This window comes from Seriola lalandi, unplaced genomic scaffold, assembly GCF_002814215.2.
Source record: "Seriola lalandi dorsalis isolate HSWRI2012SDOR001 ecotype SW California unplaced genomic scaffold, Sedor1 jcf7180002054256, whole genome shotgun sequence".
NCBI lineage: Eukaryota > Metazoa > Chordata > Actinopteri > Carangiformes > Carangidae > Seriola > Seriola lalandi.
Window position 1 is genome coordinate 1,678,391 of NW_019524809.1, and position 17,261 is coordinate 1,695,651.

A 17,261-nucleotide genomic window follows, 5' to 3' on the forward strand; every position below is an offset into this window, starting at 1 on the left:
GCCATTAGGAGAAAGTGGGGACCCTGGCAGATTGATCCCCGCCTACTTGCATTTGGCACATATAGATCAAATTCTGTAAACATGACAAAATAAAATAAATGCTGCTTGACAGATTGACATGAATTTGTTTTTGAGGCTTGTGGCACCATGGCAACAGCCCTCTTGAGTAGAAGTGCTGCTATACTCAACCCATGTCAATTCAACCCTGGTTATGAATCATTTCATTACACTGACCAAAGGACAATAGATATCGTGGCCATGGCCACAGAAGCAGTTTTTTCTTTGTCCCTAGTCACACTGATTCAGACCACACTTAGGACTTATGTGGAGAAACTGTCCATGGTGCAAATATCTGAACTGGAAATTGTGTCTTTAATTAAAATGTTTTCCTTAAATGAACTTGTTGGACTCTTTACATGCGACAAGGGTAATACTGGTCCACTTAGGTCCAACTTAATATTTGTAGATCCATAGCACCCATCTAAAACCACTGATGACCTGGAATGCATCAACTACCTGCATCTGATATTCACCCTCCATTTGCGTCTGAGCAAAAACAAAGATTGTGCCCTGCTTGAGTGACATTATGAAGGACATTTTTTTCTGTAAAAAGCTCTCCCTGCTTAGGTAACCAAGCTTGAAACAGACATCACTAAGCAGTATCTCTCTGAAGAGCTGCAAAGACAATCCCTCTGCTCTATATATACACAAAGCACAGCATCACAGCTATGGCCAGTAGGCATTTTCAAAAAAAGAAGGGCATATGTGGGGAAAATGTTTGCGCTGTCAGCAACTGTCTGGATATTGCTTCATACTGTATATATTACAGTGTATGGTTAAAGCAGATTCATATTTTCATTTAAAGAAAGTTTAGCAAACAGTCCAACAGCTGAATAATCTCAAATCCCTAAATGAAGGATGCTTATAATAAACACATGTAGAAAAATCATTCCAGTGATTGGTAGTATTTGAATTATTTTAAAAAAGAAGCAACTTTCACTTTCCTTTCCTGGACTGATTTCCTGCCACCTGTGGTCATTTTGCCGCACAGCGTTGTCCATCCATTCTGCCTCTTAAACGTGGGCCTGATGTTTAAGGGCTGTCACTGCAGGGCTCTTCAGCACTGCTATTTATTTATTTATCTATTTATTTATTCATTTAAAAAATAATAATCCTTATAGTGTTGTGACAACAGAGGTTTTAATACAGTAAATCCACATTGCATGGACTTTGCTGCAAGGAGATCAGCTTATTAGGAATCAAATTTAAAATGTATTACAAAGCAATTTTTCTGGCGTTTTCTTGTTCCACCTTATTTTACCATGGTTGTCACAATTTGCTAAAATACTTAAGCACCCCAGTTAAATGTAATGTTGGTTCTGGAAATGCACATCTTCTCTCCATGCAGGCCTGCACACCTCTTGAATAGCCACTTATTGTTCATTTGGTCAGCTGGGTTTTGCCAGAGCACAAAGCGTGTGAGTGTAAGGAGTGCTGTCTGATGTTAAGGTGGTTAGTTAATGGTTTCTAAATTGGGATTTTGTCGGTTGTTGGAGGGTGAATTTAATGCACTGGCGTATCCCGGCGGTTGCCTAGTAACGCGCTGGCAGTGGGCGCCGTAGAGAGATCTCTATGGTGGGCGCTCCATTAAAACCGTTGGCGCTCCTGACCTTGGCGTCGTGAATGCGCAAAGCACACAGACTGTGCAAAGCAGGAGATAAGAGTAAAGATCCGTGTGTTTGATACTGGAACCGGAGAAATATTTCACACACAGCCCATTGTCTTATAACGAAACTGTCTGGAATGGTATGGAGGAAATCTCGAGATGGAGCGCGTATCAGCTTCTGTAAAAGCAGGTGAGTTAACCTAATGATTCTGGGGGGTTTTTTTTTCGAGAGAAGGGACGAATCTTTGTTCAGATTCATCACTGACATCTGGGAGAATTGCTATATTTAAAGCGATTGCTGAGCGATAGACCATGTTTGAACATTTGTTGGCTCGCCAGTATTTTTTCCCATTTTATCCAGTATTACACCGTCCTAGACCTAGATTAAACAAGCTTCCCAGTCACAACGTGAGGCAGCGCACACACACTACAGCAGTTTGTCGATGCTATCTGGGCTGTGGCTTGGTTTCCTCTGTGGGTCTAGATCCTTGCATTAATTTATAAAGCACTGATCATTATGTTGAGTGCTACCTGCATGTTTTCTATGAGGCAGTCTTATCTGCATCAATCTCACCCCCTCTTTCTTTGCACTGCTAAATTGGGGGGATTTGGGGAATCCACTAAAACGGTTTTGATCCACACCAGTCGAATTACAAGGGCATTGGGAACCCAGTATGTCTGACACACTAGGCTTCTTCTCAAATGCTTTCATGTAAAGGGCCCCCAGGCTACCAGAACCTAATCGATAATGTTGTCCCAGAGATTTTTATTAGTGGTGAATTGGTGTTGAATTGTGTGCCTGTCAATGATGTAGGTGTAGAGATAGTAATGGTGGAAGTGAAACACGATTATAGCAATCATTCTAATAGGTCTGTAACTGGGATCAAGTCAGTCAAATGAGAACTGAAGTGTTTGGGTCCAGGAAACCCAGGAGACCCAGGTCTTTTGACCCAGACCACCACTGTGATGCATAAACCTCTGACTGGTGCAAAATGGTCTAATCGAATGATATGTTATGGTTATAAAACATTTTTATTTTTGAACATTTGAACACTCAGTTGTTGAGTTATTGCAGGCATTTAATTGGCAAGAAATATTTTACCCATGTTTTTTTTATTCCTCTCCTGTTGCCAGGTGTGCTGCCAGTCTAGATTGCCTAAAAACTTGCAGTATATCAAACTTGGCTGAGTGATGGCTCACTTTTATTACATGGCCCATTTGGTGTAAGCCATAAAGCTTTTATCCACATCTGTCCCATCGCAGACCATAAGTTGGGAGAATAGTCTGCAGCCCAGTTGAAGGCACTATTCAGCTTCTTTGACTGTCTGCAGTAGCTACTATCAGTAAAACAAAATGAAATACTCTAAAGGCATTAAAAAGCTACCTCAGCATTGCACCAGTGAATAAAATTAGTTGTTTGATTTGATGTCAAATAGGAAGAATATGTTGATGTATTGATGCTCATGTCATGAATACATGTGTAATTTAAAAGGAAATGCCGCTCATTTTAAGAATTCATATTATCGCTTTGATCTACAGCAGCCCCAGAGGTGTCTTTTTTTTTTTTACTGCCAGGGCTGCTTCTTAACCAAGTCTGACTGGTGATGCCCACTGTACAGCATGTTACTGCTAATTTGATAAGTGATAACCATTTCACAGCAGATTTTGGGAACAGAGGATTATTGCCTCCAAATGGAAATTCAAATCATTTATTATCAGTGTCAATTCCAAACCAGAAGATGTGCTCCATTCTACAAGAAAAAAAAAATCAGGTTCTTTGTCTTTTCCATTTTAATGTCTTAGGAGCCGTACATCATTGTCACGTAGCAGATGGAGAAGTCTTGTCCTTTTTTTGGCTATGGGCAAGTGTTAATTAATACGGGCAAAGCTGGCTCACGGCAGAGATGTACAATATTTCTACAATGAACCTCTGTGATACTACTATTTGAGACTAAATGTATCTGATTTGGTTCGCTGCATAAAAAACTGACAAACTGCAATGATGTTCATAGCAGGTAATGTGCTGCATATGTGAAACTGAGAATGAGCTGTGCCTTTATTTGTGTTTATGTTCCTGTTAGGGTAAACAAAATGTTGCAGGCAAAGAGAAAAGCCAATGCGCCACATCTGAGGTTAATTAGTTTCTCAAATTCCAAGGAAGAAATTGTCCCCCGTCTTAAACAGAAAGGTTCATCAGATTGAACGAGAGCTGTCTCGCTGCAGTGTGTCAATGCTTGAGGTAGCACTCGTCAATAAATTTGATTAATTTAACAAGGTTGTTTGTGCTTTGTTCACTGTGGAGCCAGTGAGGATCTTGTGTTAATGATATTATACTTACTGCTATCCTAGACTGTAAGGATGGAGACTGGATATATTTTGGATTACAAAGTAGTTAATTAGAAGAAGCACAGCTCAGTTTGTTCACTGTAGGGTGAATGTGTATTCTCCTGTTTACTGAAGCGTGCACACTGATGAACTAAGTAACTAGTTATCACTTGTCATCAAGTCACAGAAGCTCTGGTGACTGCAGTTGGGTTCAAACATATCATGTGTTTGCATCAAGCAGTCCAACATTAATGGGATGACTAACAGATCCAAGATCAAGGAATTCTTCCACTTAGAAATAAGATATATATGTGGATCAACAGGACTTCTTTTATGGCTTCTATTATATCTGATTTGTAAACAGCAGTATTTCCTAACACTGTGAAAAATGAAATCAGATTCCTTCTGATCATAAAAGCTGAAAGAGAAAAAACTCAACTTCCACATTCATTTCACTTCCTATCTGTACGTATTTGCTGAAAGAAGTGAAAGATGTAGACTGCAACAAATCTGACTCTTAAAAAGAAGTGTCGAAGAATCATTTTTCTCTGAACTCTAATGGTCTATTGCTGTCTCTAAGCCTGCCTCAAGTCTTTCACTTAACCTGCAATTACTCTGCTTTATGAGGAGGGTTTGGTGCTAGTGTGGTCCCATCAGACATGTTTGCTCTGTGGCCTTTCAAGTCAGCTGCTGACAGTGATGCTTATATGTAAGACACAAAAACATTCCCTATATTTGGTGTTTTTGAAATATATTGAACACTGAAATATCACAATGAAATCGAAAATTTCTCTCCAAGTGTGTCTTTTTAATCCCTAATGAGTACGTATTAACGATTTTTTCTGCTGCTGTTCACTTAGTTGCTTATACATAAGAGGTGCTTAACACCTTTTATCTTGAGATGCTTTCACAGTGTCACTTCAACATCTCAGCAGATGGGTTTTTCAGATTCCCTCCATCGCCTCCTCCACTGATACACAGAGATCAGTATTCAGTGATTTCTAGATGTAAAAGCATACATTTGCTCTTTTAAGCCAGAAATTTGTCCCAAAATGTTATTAGCATCAAAGTGTTACAGTGGATGTGCTATACTGATATTAAGTTGATATAAAAATAATATATATTTTTTTAAATCGAACTTCAATAGTTTTGAAGTTTCATTGATGATCATTTTTCTAATCGTGTCATTTCCAGATCTGTGTGCCCTGCAATGAAAAGTGGAAGTGGAGGTGGTCCATACTTGGCTGAGGTGTATCTGGATTTGATAACCATCGGAGTCAAAGGTGCAGTGAGTGATGTCTGTTTGACAGAGTCAGGACAGCAGGACTGAACAGACACTACAGTGTGCATTTGTGTTGTGCAAAGGGCACTGTCTTGCCCAGACCATGTGGCTGGCTACATTTAGAGACCATCTGTTGCCTGCACACCTGCTACATCAGCAAGGGACTGTAACCATCACCCACTGTGCTCTTCTTTGGTGGATATTATGTTCCTGCTGGTCATTCACCAAGGCAACGAGCCAGAAATTCTACCCGACAGTCACCACCCAGTTTGGGAAACTTCGAGGCCTCAGGGTTCCTGTGCCCAGCGAGGTGCTGAGGCCCGTTGATCAGTATCTAGGTGTCCCCTATGCTGCCCCACCAGTGGGTGAGAAGCGTTTCATGCCCCCAGACCAGCCCTCCTCTTGGTCAGGTATTAAGAATGCTACCCACTTCATGCCTGTGTGCCCTCAGAACATCCACAACACCGTGCCAGAGATCATGATGCCCATATGGTTCACCTATAACCTGGATACTGTAGCCACATACATTCAGGATCAGAGTGAGGACTGTTTATATCTAAACATCTACGCTCCAACAGAGGATGGTGAGTTGGTGTGGTAAAACGGACAGCAATGACTTTCCATGTCCATCGATCACTGTTATTGTGGCCCTGATGTCGTCCTGTGATAATCACATAGCATGTGTGTGACCACTGCTCATGTCATTGCTGCCACCAAGGGCTGATTTACCATCCGAAGCAATGTCACCATGGACCCACATGTTGCAATCATATTCCATTTGAAAGAACAATCATGGTCCCATTGATTAGCGGGAACTTACTCATATTTTGATGAAGACATTGCCCTGATTCCACTGAGGGTTTATAGATGCACATAGAGAGGTGTAAGTGAACATAAATGTACTGGGGTATGTGCTTGCTCTCTCACTAATAGACATTTAGTAAAATATTGCTGAGGTAAGGTGATGTTCAAGTATTGGTCCACCTAAACCAAGCAATAATTTTCAGCTGTTAAAACGATGAGTCTTGCATATTTGGCTGACAGGACACGACATCAAAGGTAATCATGAAGAATTACTTAGGTGATCGAGTAAAGCTAGCTGTCCATGTTTGTTAAAAATGATAATTTCTTTATATTTTTTTACTGAATCACTGCTTTGTTCAGACAGTGTGTCTGTTGGGGGCCAATTAGTGAGTATAGGAGTCAACTGTCTATCGCTGGCTGAATCCTTTCCTATTTTCTTATCTAATAGATCTGTGAAATGAACCAGCAAGGGGATATTTTGTGTGTCTGTGGTGAATCTGTGGATTAGCAGAACAATGTGATACCACAGCAATGCTGTATGTTCTCTAAACCCGGTGTTAACAACATCTTTCTCTAGTTCAGGTTACTTCAATCCGCCAGTTGAACAGGGTCCCTGAGAATATATTGTCTCCCTCTCAGGCATTCAGTATAATACAAAACACTCAGCATCCACAGTTTAACCGTGTTCAGCTTGTGTGTGTAACATGCCACACTTTGACTGGTTTTTCTATGGTAGCGTAGCAACAACAGATAAACAGCCTAGTTGAGAGGTAGCTGTCCAAAATGGTGCAGCCCACGTTTCATAAAGCCCCTGGTCTGAGTGCTGCCTAAAAGCCGCGTCACCCGGCACACAAACAGGTTAATTAAATTTTTACATTTGCATTCATATTTCAAAACACATAAATTAACCCATTGGTTCAACACATTTTTATTTCTTCAGACTTTGCCATTGTTTATTTAAAATACACCCCGGGCATTCTGTCACTTTATTATTTGTTTCACTGATCTGAAACCTTTGCCAGTATTCTTTTTGCCATGTCAAATTAAAGAGAGGGTTTCTAAAACTTACACTATTTAATATTTATTTATGTGGCCTGATGCCACACTCAAGTCTGAGTTTATTGATTATGCATTGATAAACCATACACCTCATATCTTCAGTAATTATCTTGCAGTGGTTTACTTGAAGAATCAGTGTGACATTTTGTGTATATATAGTTGTATAGAGAGATAAAATGAACCAAGAAAGATGTATTGCTCCAGTCAAAGCTGAGTAATGATAATTGAAATAACCAACCATTCAGAGGTAACAGTGTGTGTATTTGCATATATGCATGCACACATGCACAGTGTGCCATTTCCTACAAATATAAAAAGGAACAAGAATTTGTTTACTTGACTAAACCAGAATTACAGTACTTTTTGTTTTGTAACTCTAACTCATTTTATAATTATGTTTAATCGTGTCATACGTCTCTAAAGATTTTACATAATGTCATCTACATCTTATCAAAAAGCAACTACAGGGAAAAGTGCAACATACTGCATGTAAATGGGGTAATCTTCTTCTTGCCATTCATTCATGGATCCTTTTTCTCCAGATTCTGTCAGTTTGATTGGACCTTACATTAAATAAGAAACACAGTCAACCATGCTATTTTGAATTCTGTATTTCTTTTTTTTTTCTTTTTTTTTTTTTTTCCGTATGTGAATCCCAGGGAGCCAACACAAGAAAAAGGGGGCGGCTTTCTCACATGCTGAGACTCATATATCTGAAGGTATTTTTAAGAGCTCAAAGTCTTGCTGCATGGATTCTTTTAGTTTGAGTTTGGTGGATGAAGATCTTAAAATTGTTCGTTTTTACTTTCTTGAAGAACCATGGGGGGCTCTTTTGTTTAGAGTGGATTAAGAAAAATGTTCTTATCTGATTTCTGATTACATGAGTTTGCTGTTACTGCACCTTGTGTCTTCATTGAGCTATTTTGCAATCTTTTCTGTAAGTGCTACATCTCTGCTGGCACACACATTGATCCAGAGATTGCATGATCTACTTATCTGTCTTATTGTCCCTTTTAAAGCCAGTCATTAGTCTGTGTAACAGATTGGTTTGTAAACAACTATTTCTATAGGAAAAATAACACAGTTTCTATATTAGGTCATGCTGATAAATAACAACAGCTCGATTGGTTACTTTTCAGTTCAAGTCTACAAATGTAAAGCTTGTTTTTTTATGCCTGTGCATGCATTATATGTTGAACTGTAAAACCTATTACAGAATTTCCTCCTCAACTGAGATCAAACCACAAGTCAGATCAATAGGTTTTTTTCTCTTTCAATCTCGAATGCAAAGAAGCTCAAATATGGTACAGAGCACAAATATTCTTGGTGTAGGGCTTAAATGCACTCTAAAACTGTTGTTAATTATATTTGACCATTTTATTCATATACCCTGTGTCAGATTGTATTTACCATACATTTTCTGAATGTCATTACAGCTTCCAAACCACAGGCCTACCACTGCTTCTAAGCATCTTTTCTAAGCAGTCTTTACCCATACCTCATACTGAACAGTTGGGATCTAAAGTTTTAGAAGCAGTGCTCCATCAATTTTCCATTTCATTACTGTTGCCTCTGCAGTTGTTTGCTCAGCATGTGTGTGTGTGTTGACTTTGCAGATATAAGGGACTCTGAAGCCCGACCTGTGATGGTCTACATCCATGGAGGCTCCTATATGGAGGGCACTGGGAACATGATGGACGGCAGCGTGCTGGCCAGTTATGGGAATGTTGTTGTGGTCACGCTCAACTACAGAATTGGAATATTAGGTGATTTCAACATCTGTGTGTGGTAACTCTTCTATCCCTGTTTAATCTGAGAGAATAAACCGTAATAATGGTCATTGATTTCCACTTATGTTACCGTTATCGACCTTTAAAAAGAAGCAGACATATGACAGAAAAATGTGAAACAGTATGAGAAAATATAGGTAAAGGATATCTTGGTAGCATGGCATAGCTTGATTTGTATACAAATGTTGTCCTCGGGGGGAAAAGCGAGGTAAATACTTATCATGCCTTGTCCTTGTTGCACACAAGCTGTTTTATAGCCATTCTGAAAATGCAATTTATCTTCCTATAGATGGATTTATCTGATCTGTACAAGATTATCAGACTTTGCTGTTCTTAAAAGAAGAAATGATTTAGATACAGTATGGAGGGGGTGCAGCATTCACAAGCATTCACAAAGTCAAGAGTTTTTCATGTTTAACATTCAAAACACTATGTTGTTTAGATGAGACTAGACAAGGCAATAAGTAATAGCATCAATTGTAAGAGCACCAGTGACCTCTGTGTGGTTTTATGTAATTAATTTAAAGAAATAGCCACAGGTGAAAGATTTATTTCTTTATCCATGCTGAATGTTATGAAGTCACTTTTGCGAGAAGTGCATTCAGATTTGATGAGCAGAGCCCCGTTCACTTCCTGAGGGCCACTGCGGCTTAGAGACTATCACAAGCAGTCGACTAAAGCAGTCAAGACACTGTGGGAGAGAGCAAAGGCATATTTGCACCTGAGGGGAAACGGTGTCAGTTTATTCAGATGCCCTGCTGGGCTACAACTTTAGATCAAAGCTGTGACACACATTGTAGATCTCTATTTCAGTACTGGCTCTGATGTCTCTCTGTATATTTCAGGCTTCCTCAGTACCGGTGACCAAGCAGCAAAAGGAAACTATGGACTCCTGGACCAGATTCAAGCTCTTCGTTGGATCAGTAAGAACATCGGTTACTTTGGAGGAGACCCGGGCCGGATCACAGTCTTTGGATCTGGGATCGGCGCATCCTGCGTCAGTCTGCTAACATTGTCCCACCACTCAGAGGGTAAAAATCTGCTATTTGTAATCTAACTTATCGCTGGCATCAATAATTAATGCATTTAGTAATTAATGCACAGGAAAATACAGCAATGTAAAATCAGTGTCAAAATCCACAAACTTTTACATACAAGATAAAAAAAAAATTCTCAATCAAATTAATTTCTTATCTTAAAGATGTCAGTGTTACTTTTGGAACAATCTTTTTTAATCATTCTGGAATGTTGTTCTCATTCTGGAATGTTGTTTCAAGTGCAGCTCTAAATGGTCTTTCCAAGAGATGAAGTGTTATGATATGGGAATGGGGTAAAGGGGGTATTTGTTAAGTAAGTGATTGCTTTTGTTCCCCTCTACTCAATCTAATCAGCCTAAAAGCTTTGCCTCTTAAAATGTGAAACTCTTAAAGAAACCTACTGGCATTATAAAGTTTTCAGCATGTCATCACGTTCACCTATTCTGTCAGTTTTTTCGACTGATTAATATTTCAGTCTCTCAGTGTCATTATTTTTACCCTTGTTTACCTACCTGCACGGTGCGGAAAAAATATCAAGATTACCATTGATTTTGGTGTATTGGTCTTCCGCTATTGTAAAATCTTGAGTGAATGCATTGTTTCACCAAAGACTAGCTTTGTGTGCAGATGAAGCAGGATCCTAAAGTGATACGTTGTTTTTTCCCCACAAATATGTGTAGAAGGTGTCTTAATTGAAAATGGGATATTCTCATATCATCAACTGCTGTAAGATTATTTTAAAATGACAACATAAATCAAGGTATTTTTAATTATATACAAATATATATACAAAATCCACAGGCAACTGGTAGCTGATATCCACTGAAAAATAAAATAGGTAACATTAAAACATGCCATTTGAACACCTATCCAATGCTCCTTGTAAGAATCAAAGATGTGTATTTCAATAGGGGTGGCCCACTGGGAATTTAACCTCTTATCTTTGTGGTATTATTGCTCTGGTCATCCCATTGATGCTGGACAGAATCACAGGAAGGGCAGAAATTGTGTGTTTTTATCAATGCCAGGGAGGCTGCGGCAACTGTCCTTTGTGAGGTTTGTCTTTGATGCCCTAGCCGGGCTGCAGCAAATGCACAAAGATCTCCGGCTGTCTTTGAAGTAGACTAGCTAGCTGCTGCCCTAAAAAAAATTGAAATAAATGACAGCAAAGGAGGGAGAAAGTGACACTGTCCTTGCACTCTTTTTCCAGAGACTGCAATGCCTTAACCTCAGCAGAGTATTTTTTGAGTTGATACATATCACTTGTCATTTTTAGTTTTAGATACAAACTCCCTAGAGACAGAGGTGACGCACTGCATATAAACAATTCAACAGAGCAGCGTGTTGACTGTATCAACATTGAAGGATCAGAGTTACTGCATATTCAGCTCTCTGCACAGACCCTCCACTGCACAGTTGGCATCAGCAGTCTATGTGTATGCTATGCAGCTTGTTAGACACACAGTTTTAACGATTCTACCATTACTGTACGTCTGCCAGTAACTAGTGTAGAGTAACCTACCTCTCCACCTCTGCACAGAAACAATGCAGCAAATTGATCATTAATTTGACATGTATTCACCCTCATCTGCATATAGCAATGCCACCACATGAAACAAATAAGAGGATCAACAGAGAAAAGCAAGTTTTTTTCATCATTATAACAACAATAGATGGGACCAAGTAGACATTATTGAAATGAACTGGTAATAGGATACCAGTTCATTCCTTCTCCCAGCTGCTTCACTGAGCAGCTTCTCATCAGCAAGGTTCAACTATCTGGCCTGTACACTCTCTGTACTGCTTTATATCCCCGGCTAGTATGCCAAGTGCATCACATGTAGGCTTGTTTGCTTTTGTCTACTTAAATTTTGTGTGGCAACAAACTATTCAATTCTTAATAGAATTTGCTTAGGGTAGTTCATAATGCTATTAATTGTAATGATTTTGTGGGGTTAAATACTAACTGCTATTCTTTGGACCTTTGTCCTTCGTCTTTTTGTTCTGAATTTTGTGTCCCAAGGTTTATTCCACAGAGCCATCATCCAGAGCGGTTCAGCTCTGTCCAGCTGGGCTGTCAACTACCAGCCAGTCAAGTACACTCGAATGCTGGCCGAAAGGGTTGGCTGCAACGTGCTGGATACCGTGGACATGGTCTCCTGCCTGCAGAAGAAGAGTGCTAAGGAGCTGGTGGAGCAAGACATCCAGGCTGCGCGATACCGCGTGGCTTTTGGCCCTGTCATTGACGGTGACGTCATCCCAGACGACCCCGAGATCCTGATGGAGCAGGGCGAGTTCCTTAACTATGACATAATGCTGGGGGTTAACCAAGGAGAGGGATTGCGCTTTGTGGAGAATGTGATGGACCTGGAGGACGGTGTGTCCGGCAGCGACTTTGACTTTGCTGTGTCAGACTTTGTGGACAGTTTGTACGGCTACCCAGAAGGGAAAGACACACTGAGGGAGACGATTAAATTCATGTACACAGACTGGGCTGACAAGGACAACCCAGAAACAAGGAGGAAGACCCTGGTGGCTCTATTCACCGACCACCAATGGGTGGAGCCCTCAGTGGTGACGGCTGACCTACATGCCCGCTACGGCTCTCCCACGTACTTCTACGCCTTCTACCACCACTGCCAGAGCCTCATGAAGCCTGTGTGGTCAGACTCAGCGCACGGAGATGAGGTGCCTTATGTGTTCGGCATCCCCATGGTGGGCCCAACGGATCTTTTCCCCTGTAACTTCTCTAGGAATGACATCATGCTCAGCGCTGTGGTTATGACTTATTGGACCAACTTTGCCAAAAGTGGGTGAGTAACAGCAAATCCAAAGTACAAAGTACATGAATATGCCTTAGATACACAGTTACCATGCATTAGAATCTCGTGCAGCATCTCATTTTGCATTCTAGTCGTGGCTTAGAGATGGTCAGAGTGTGGGGGTATAACATAACTGGCCTTACTTGTGCAGAGCTGATTTGTGTTGAGATGTTAAACTTCTGTCTACATTTACCCTTCTTTTATCACCCTGATTAAAGTACTGTAGGATTCAGCCTTAAGTAGTTCCTCCTAATTAAGTGCAGCCTGAACTCCCACTGCCACGTCTTCTAGCCTTTTCTCCTTTGTTAGTCCATAAGAACTTGCACATGAAAAGTGGTGCTTCAGCTTTTGCCAATTAATATCAATTCCTTAACAAACATCGAACGTCTATAAATTGTCATGTCTAACTGTATGTTATGTGTGCTTCCACTTGCTCTAACTGGTTTGACGAAACTATGTGTGTGAAAAACAGCTTAATTTTCCCCCCATACTTTTGACAAAAATAAGTATCCAATGCCAAATGCTAAAAAAACAGGTTATGCTCCACTGTCTAGTTACATTTACTGAGAAAACTGCCGACTACACACAATTCTGCACACGCAATGTAATGAAAGCTGTGTCTTTTTAAATGCCAAGTTGTCTCTTTTTTAAAGAGCCAGTGTTGTGTTTAGGCTTCTGTGAAATGTCTCTTTATACACATTTTTATACACAAATTTTCCAGTAGTGCTGAGATTGAAAAGTGGCTGTCCCTCAAATTTTCCTCACTTTTGGCATACTTCCTAAAGGTGATGGATCTTAAAATTTACAGCTTAATTCACATAAATGTTTAAAGCAGTTCTTCACTGTTTAGCAGAAAGGTTACGTTATAGAGAAAGTTTGAAGACGCAGTTCAGATATACTCCATAAACCTTGCCCGACATTACTCTGAGTTGTGATTTCAAGTAGGTTTTGTACAAATAATCAGCACAGAAATATATAATGTATATACTGTATATCCATGTTTGCTTGGAATACATAATATTCATACACTGGTACCAAATAATAGTGTCTTCATTGAAGGTACTGTATAGATTTGAGTATGAAGTATTCAAGTCACTGGTCAGAGATGAACTCTTGACTGTGGAGATTTCTTTCCTTCTGGCTGGTCTAGCATTTATTTGTAGCACAAAAATGTATCCATCTATGTATCTACAGCATCTTCTATGTATCTAACTATAGGTTTCTTTTAGATACATGTGATATACAGTATGTATTTTGGATAATAATTAGAAGCAGTGACATTTTAAAGTATTCTAAGAAACGAAACACTTTTCCAGCTTGATCACGTTTTCCAGTTTTCAGTAAATGAGAGTTATTGAGTGTTATTCAAGATGTTGACCTTATATTACACGTACACTGACCCAGCGCTGAAAAAGCATCCTGTTGAAAGTAACAACAGAGTAAAACTCAACAGCTCTCCATCTGACACCTTCTTTTACCATTTATCATAGAGCAACAAAGATTTGCTGTGCGTTTTTGAGAATAAGCAATACGTATTATACGTGAGTTGCACTGTAGTGACGACTTCGTTGTTAGCTCACTCAGTTTACCTGCATACTGAATGCACAGCCGCAATGACTCTTTGTTCATGATGACCCTGGCAGTCAGAAAGACAGCACAGGTCACTGTAGGCTGCTGTGTAGTGTCAGTGTAGGAATGAGGGAATGCTGAGCCCTTGAGGAGAGATGGTGATATTACATTGTGTTGACCTCCTTTTTTGCCCTTATATTGATGAAATTCTTCTGTTTCCATATGTATTTCCAATGGCAAAATTGCATTTATAGTATGTCTGGGCAATGTGGTTGAAATCATTAATGTAGATGTTTTCTGATAGCAATATGGTATGGCAAACATAAGCAAAATCGCAGCATCCAGCTAACTAATGTTCCGTGCATGGAACTGTGTACCACTGTGTGTAGAATCTTGTTAGCTTGTTCTGGATCATTCATTTGGACAACAAAATTTCTACATTGATAACTCGATAAGATCATTTCATCGCAATATGATTCTGCTGAAAGTGGATATATGTATTGATTTATCAACAAACCATAAGACAAAGTTTTCTTTCAACACAGTTATTTTTTGTGACCCAAGTTTTCTATGATGTGTCTGTAGGGATCCTAACAAGCCAGTGCCACAGGACACCAAGTTCATCCACACCAAGGCCAACCGCTTTGAGGAGGTGGCCTGGTCTAAGTACGACCCCTATGACCAGCTGTACTTGCACATTGGCCTAAAGCCTCGTATCCGCGATCACTACCGCGCCACCAAGGTGGCCTTCTGGAAACACCTGGTGCCCCATCTCTACAACCTCCACGACATGTTCCATTACTCCTCTACCACCACCAAGGTCACCCCGCTGGATCCCACCCAATCCAATGGCAAAAAGTCTGGCAGCACAGGGCGTCCTCCTGTATCCACTGCTCACAGTGACGGGGAAGGGGGGAGGGAGATGGGTCCTCTAATCATGCCGAACCCGAGAGATTACTCCACAGAGCTCAGCGTCACTATTGCTGTAGGGGCATCATTGCTCTTTCTCAACGTCCTGGCCTTCGCTGCTCTGTACTACCGAAAGGACAAGCGCAGTCGTCAGGACACGTCGCAGCAGCCCAGTCCCCAGCGAGACAGCAAAGGCAACAACGTGAGCCACACCACCACTGTAGACGAGACCCTGTCATCCCAGCAAAGGAACCAGTGTGAGGCCCTTCACAATCCTCTTCACGTCTCACCCAGCTTAGACTACTCACTTACCCAGCGCCGCTCCCCTGATGACATCCCTCTGATGACCCCCAACAACATCACCATGATCCCCAACTCCCTGATGGGCCTCTCCAACATGAGTCCGTACAGCACCTTCCCGGCTGGTTACAGCTCTGCAGGCCTGCCCAGCACCCACTCTACCACACGGGTATAACCTGGCAGGAGATGGAGATTAGAAATGTGACGTACGTAAAACATGGAAATGTAAAGCTGTATTTAGGATGTGTAGGTAAAATAGGATTGATTATGTTTGTTCTGTCTTTTCCAAAGGTGTACAACCGCCAACATCCTGCCTTTGCTCTCTCATAATAGGAAGTCTAACTGCAGAGTCATTTTATAATACTCATTTTAAAAGGCAGTTAAAAAGAAAAAAGTGCATTTCATTTTCCACTTTGGCTTTTTTGGAACTTTACCTAGCAAGAACTTAATATAATGTTTATACAGTTGGATTTGTATGGAAAGCTTTTTCTTACTCTGTGATATCTATTTTGATCTCGAGGAACGAAGTGACATTACAACTCGTGGTGGACAGAGATGAGATCTGGGAAAAGCCGAAAGCAGTATTATTATTACTATTATCGAGCTATTTTATACATATTTCTCATGGTACATTGCTTATTATGAAAATGTATTTTTACTGCAATTACTTTAAAATGCCTTGTAACTCGCTCACATAAGAAATTACTGTGGAATCATATCAACAGTGGATTGAAATGTTACTCGGATACTGGTCACACGTGGTAAAAATGTCCAACATATTTCTACCCGGTAGTGCAAAATATAGCACCCCTGTGTGTGTGTGTGTGTGTGTGTGTGTGTGTGTGTGTGTGTGTGTGTGTGTGTGTGTGTGTGGGTGTGGGTGACAAGTACGCTACAAAAATGTAAATTAGGCAATATTTGAAGTAAACAATTCAGTTTTGCATATGTAGTGCTGTGTAAACTATTGTAGTCTATTTGAGTATCCTTGCTATATTTTTTTTTTTTCACGTGTCCATAAATTTTGCTTAATACATTGTAGGACTATAACTAATGCTTCACGTTCAAAAGAGAATCGCTTGAGATGTGTTTTCCTACTCATGGTTCTTTTGGCTTGGCTTGTTTGTACAGAATAAACTTAGACCAACATTTTATTTGTCGTTTGTTTATGAAAACTGTAAGGTCTTCAGAAAGATAACTGTAATTACATTGTAACTGTATGTATATCAATTCAATTATTCACATTTAAAGAGGAGTTTTCTGAAACTTACAGATTGTGGTTTGGACCCCATGCATACCAAGTTATATCCAGGGGTCATCCTTTACTGAATGGAAACGATGGACATCAAGCTTTAAGATTTGATTCCTTTGAACCTATCATAATGTTGTTTAATCTAAATGAGACAACTATTAAAAGATTTTTCGAACTAAAGATGAGTCTTGTCAAAAGGTGGGATTTGATCAGCATTTACATGGGTAATGCAGGCATAATAAGTGTCTGTAATGTGTCCTTAAAGTCTACCGTTTCAAGTGATAATCAAAAATTGTGTGAAATGTAGTCCTCAGCTATTCAGTGTCTGGGTCAGGGTTAACCTGAGAGTTTGGGTTAAAGGGGAACTCCACCAATTTAACACATCGTGCTCTGTTTGCAGGTCTTTGGAAGTACTACTGCAAATGTGAAAAAAAGTTTTATAGAGGAAG

At 40.1% G+C, this 17,261-nt stretch overlaps 1 protein-coding gene across 2 annotated transcripts; it reads left to right on the top strand.

Annotated features, from left to right (window-relative positions):
- The first annotated feature begins 1,636 nt into the window (after positions 1-1,636).
- nlgn3b (neuroligin 3b) lies at positions 1,637-16,709 on the top strand. Of its 2 annotated transcripts, XM_023404883.2 has the most exons (7): positions 1,637-1,856; positions 5,186-5,857; positions 7,796-7,855; positions 8,753-8,902; positions 9,772-9,957; positions 11,987-12,776; positions 14,940-16,709. In XM_023404883.2, exons 2-7 carry the CDS (start codon positions 5,377-5,379, stop codon positions 15,736-15,738), a joined length of 2,466 nt encoding a protein of 821 aa, XP_023260651.1. In that variant the 5' UTR covers positions 1,637-1,856; positions 5,186-5,376; the 3' UTR covers positions 15,739-16,709. The 2 variants fall into 2 exon arrangements, with proteins under 2 accessions (XP_023260651.1, XP_023260652.1); XM_023404884.2 differs by lacking the exon at positions 7,796-7,855.
- Positions 16,710-17,261: the final 552 nt, after the last annotated feature.